Source organism: Curcuma longa, chromosome 13, assembly GCF_044706935.1.
Source record: "Curcuma longa cultivar G26 ecotype Majalengka, Jawa Barat chromosome 13, ITB_CL_G26_1.1, whole genome shotgun sequence".
Lineage (NCBI taxonomy): Eukaryota > Viridiplantae > Streptophyta > Magnoliopsida > Zingiberales > Zingiberaceae > Curcuma > Curcuma longa.
Genome location: NC_133873.1, coordinates 9,430,426 through 9,434,926, shown reverse-complemented (window position 1 = coordinate 9,434,926; position 4,501 = coordinate 9,430,426). Strand labels below are relative to the sequence as shown.

The window sequence follows — 4,501 nt, the reverse complement described above, 5'->3', positions numbered from 1 at the left end:
GAACAGCTGCGGTGAAGGAGCAAACGTCCGAGGAGAAACACTGTGCGTCGATCGGAGAAACGGACGGTCTCGATTGCTTCGCGCACGGGGAGCGTAGGAGAGCGGAGCGCAGGAGATCAATTTCCTATAATATATATATATATATATACATGTTCACGAGCCTCTAAACCAACACGTTCGTGAGCCTTTAAATGAATATGCTCGCAAGCTCACAAACTAAATACTGTTAAACTCGAACTCGGCTCGATAATATTTTCAAACTCGAAATCAGACTCGAACTTGGCTCATTAACGTAATCGAACGAACTCAAACGAACTTTTTTTCGAACCGAGACTCGAATAGTTCACTAGTAGCTTGGCTCATTTACACCCCTAATGGCAAATCTATGAGGCTTTTCAATTTGCAATTTGCTACGGTTAATTATGATTGACAGATTATTGAATAACACTCTTGCTTGGAGAAATAGACTTTCTCTCAAATATTAATATAATATTTTACTACAAAAAACGCAACCGGAAGCATATTACTCAGTCAAACGAGAAATCATATTCACGCATGTCTTTTTAACTTCAAGATGATCATTCAATGCTACGAGCACACGAGATAAAATGAAATTACTAGAGTAGGTAGTCCTTCAATACACGAATTTAAAAAAGAAAATGAAAAACTCCACCAATAATCTTTTGCTTACATAAACACAAACTCTCGGCTTCACCCCATGAGAGTAGAAACACAAACTCACAACTAGATTAGAGCCTTCATTGGGGCGAAAGAAGGGTGATGGATAACAATAGAGGGTGGTAATTGGATCACAATCCAAAAAAAAAAAAACAACCACCTCCCAGCCTATGGCAAGGGACGGTCACAGTGGGTGGAGGGTTGGTGACACAGTTTGAAGGGGACAAGCAGACATAGAGGACTCATGGCCAAGGAACACTTTTTTGGATCGATACGAGAAACTCTACATTCTCTTTGAGAAGGAAAACATATTTTCATCGTGATGACATCGACCGGATGTGAAATTTAGATTGTCATACCTCGTCCGAGCCATAAGCATAAAGTTTAGGCTCGACTTAATTTCCAACAATTAATATAGCGATGGCCTCAGAACCAGCTCTAAACAAAATACTTTAAACCATAAACATGCACTAGATGCGCCTGTATTAGATAGAGTTGTGGAATCAATGTATAAAGAACAATAAAATTATAAAGAAGACATTGGACAACACAATACGTTATTGACTTGTAGTCAGTCCCTAGCATCAGGAATCTGCCAGTCTCTTACCATCATCTATTTTTCATCAATATCATATTTTCAAAAATCTCACAGAATCGTATTGACGCCCCAGTTATGTAAACATCAGCTGTCTTTAACATATAGTTCTATTTGATGAAACTTTCCTATTAGCAAAGTAGATGTATGTAAACTGTAAATCATCTTCAGCAATTCAACCAGAAGAGCATAGGGAGTAACAATTTTGCCATAGTAATGAACAAGCTTCATACTAAGTGACTTTAAATAAAAGCAATCTAAGATAGGGTTAAAGTGCAACTCTTCTTGTAAAACAATTATTTACCAAGAAAAATGACTTATAGTTTGGGTAGAACTGATAACTCGAGTAGATCATTTGAAATTTTCACTATCATAAATTTATGAGGAAAGTGAACATATTGCTTTACTATGTATAATGGATGTGTTTGTGATAAACTAACAAAGCAAATTCTGGCACCAACCTATTACAACTCTCCTTGCCGGGATGATTTAGACTGTTGAGTAGACATCCCAATGTGTAGGCCTGAACTTGTTATCGTCGTGATCGCTCAATATTATCTGCCTTCTCAATGGAACCTTTTGAATGCTAGATAGCTTTAACTGGAGATATTGCAGGAAATCAGAACAAGCATTCAGATCTCTTTTGTTGTATTCATCACCCACAAGTTCCTTGGGAGCAACAACCACGAAAGACTCGAGAGAACTAGCCTTCTCCAATAAAAATCTTACCAACCGCATCTCATTGCTGTGATCTTTGAAGTTGCTGATCTTTATCATCTTAAGATACTCAAATTCAACCTCTGGAGGATCCTCTTCCAAAATTTCCAAATACTTCTCAACGAAAGGATCACGAGTATTGGTTGGAAGCTGTAAGGACAAGAGGCACAGATTTGAATGATTTACAATAACTCCAGTTCTGTATTACAAAGCAACTTTGATCAACTAACCTCTATGAACAATTTCTCCAACCTTGGGCATTCACATAGCCTAAAAAATCCATAGATATCCATTAGATTTTCATCAGTCATCATGCCCATCAATAGTTGAATTTCTCTCAAGCTTCTCAAACTCCTTAAACCCCCCATCAGTTTTGCACCTTCAACAACAATGTACTGAAAAGAAAACAAAGGAAAACACTGCAAATTTACTACAAAGGTCGGTTTTGTTCACTCAGAAAAAGTGAGGCAATATATTACCTGAAGTGAGAGATTGCAGAGGGTCAAGACCTTAAGATTAAAGAGGCCGCAGAGCACCTTCACCCAATTACTCCGAGGAAGGCTTGATATGGGGATCCCTGAGAGTATGTGCACATCCTCAAGCCTGCTGGGGTTGTCAAACGAGTAGGTTGTGAGGTAATTTCCAGCGAATCTAAAACGCCGCAGGCCTGGAGCTGAGACCGTGACCTCCACCGCTCTTACACAGTCGATGATGGTAAGGCTAGTGAGGGGACAGCCGGTGGCGGTGATGGAAATTCGCCGGAGCTTGCGACAGAAAGAAAGATCAAGCGAGCGGAGGCGAGGGCAAGCAGCAATAATCCTCTTCAAGGCAGCGTCGGTGACGGGTGTAGCAAAGAGGCTAAGAACCTCGAGGGAGGAGAGGCGCTTGATATTGGCACCGGGGCTGGCAAGGTGGAGGCCGCAGAGAGTGAGGCGGGATAGATTGGAGCACTCACAGATGGAGAAGAAAAAGGCAGTCGGCACGGCGGCGCGATCGTTCCTTCGGGCAGCACGGCGGCCAGGGCGAGCGGAGGTGGTGGCCGCCGAGGGGAAGGAGACCGCGAGGTGGAGATCCTCGACGCCGCAACAGGAGGCGTACTCGAGCCAGCGTTTGATGTCGGAGTCGTAGCGGCGGCCGGGAGGGAGGGCGAGGGAGAGAGAGTCGATCCGGAGGGAGCGATCGCGGAAGGAGAGGCATCGGTCGATGGAGGAGACGAATTGGTCGGCGGAATCGGGAAGCGCGGTGGTGGAGGGGGAGAATTGGAGAGCGGCGGGGTGGGGCCAGCGGAGGCGCCAGAGGCCGCGCCAGCGGGAGGAGAGGGCGCCGGTGCGGATGGCGTATTTGAGGGGCAGAAGGGTGAGGATGTGGAGACGGATGGTATCGGGGAGTTGGGTGAGGAGATCGTCGCCTCCGTCGTCGGATTCTGAGGAGGAAGAGGCAGCGGCGGCGGTGGAGAGGGAGGGGGAGGAGGGAGGGCAGAGAGAGAGGTCGGCGGCCCACCGGGATTTCTTCTTCTTGTGCCTCATGGGGATTGGGAGAAGGCAAACTCGGTTTGGTTCTTCTTTCTCTTCTTCTTTCTCTTCTTCTTCTACTGATTTGCTTTGGAGTTGTTGGCCGTCTCCTCCTCCACTTGCTTTGCTAATTGCTGCTGCTTTCCCTTTGCCTTTTGGTTCGGTCTTCTAATACGGACAGAGGGAAGAGCGAGGCTGTGCTGTGCTTTGCTGTGCTGTGCGGCTCCTGCCCTTCCAATTAATTATGAATCGTGAAATTTCGTCAAAAGCCCAACTTTGGTCCGCCCTCCCCTCTTTTTCATAGTGATATTAAAGAAATTTTCTTTTTTTATTTTTTTTTAAAAAAAAAATCATGAACAAATTCCACACTCAACTCCGTAAAGTTAAGATAAGAAAATATATTAACATAGCCATAATTTAATTTTATTAGAAATTATATAAATTCTTAGTTTATAATTTCTTAAATTTTTTTAAAAATTATTTAATATATTTTTAAAAAATTAATAACTTTCATTAAAATTAAAATTAAAATTTTATCAAAAATTATTTTTTTTACAAAGAATAGGGCCAATAAGTCGTATTATCAAATTATAAAAAAAGGATAAAGAATTGGTAATTTTAGATTGTATATTTATTCGTTTGCTTTATTATTCTTGATATCAAAGTTATATTTTTAATTTAGTAGTTAATATTTTTCCATCAATCTTCTCGGTTATTGTTTCCCTCTTCTCACCATTAACGTGCTCTTCCTACTCCGAATAGATCTCATGGCTCTTCTCCTCACATCCATCACACATCAACGATCTACTTCGTATAAATTTTTTAGTAGAAGAGGTTCGCATCAACCCAACAATATTATTCTAACTTAAAAATTACTTTCATTTATATTTAATAGGTTGATTAATTTTTGTTTATCTTTTATTTGACTCACATATAATCTTTTTTTTTGTTAATTCTTACCATCATTTTTTTAATTACCAACCTATTTTGTCATTATTTT

The 4,501-nt window shown here is 41.3% G+C and overlaps 1 protein-coding gene across 1 annotated transcript; it reads right to left on the bottom strand.

Moving 5' to 3' along the window:
- Positions 1-1,622: 1,622 nt before the first annotated feature.
- On the bottom strand, positions 1,623-3,666 carry LOC141844206 (F-box/LRR-repeat protein 13-like). Its single transcript, XM_074732237.1, has 3 exons — positions 2,470-3,666; positions 2,221-2,385; positions 1,623-2,140 (listed from the first exon to the last, which is right to left on the bottom strand). The coding sequence occupies exons 1-3, from the start codon at positions 3,514-3,516 to the stop codon at positions 1,763-1,765; spliced, it is 1,590 nt and encodes a 529-aa protein (XP_074588338.1). The 5' UTR covers positions 3,517-3,666; the 3' UTR covers positions 1,623-1,762.
- Between the last annotated feature and the right edge of the window lie 835 nt (positions 3,667-4,501).

What these genes read in the sequence shown, in the direction of transcription:
- LOC141844206 (XM_074732237.1), bottom strand. Translation starts at nt 3,516, where the DNA reads ATGAGGCACAAGAAGAAGAAATCCCGGTGGGCCGCCGACCTCTCTCTC. An exon ending in TCTGCAATCTCTCACTTCAG is followed by an intron (nt 2,386 to 2,469) that starts GTAATATATTGC and finishes TTTTCTTTTCAG; the next exon opens with TACATTGTTGTTGAAGGTGC. An exon ending in TGGAGAAATTGTTCATAGAG is followed by an intron (nt 2,141 to 2,220) that starts GTTAGTTGATCA and finishes TTGTCCTTACAG; the next exon opens with CTTCCAACCAATACTCGTGA.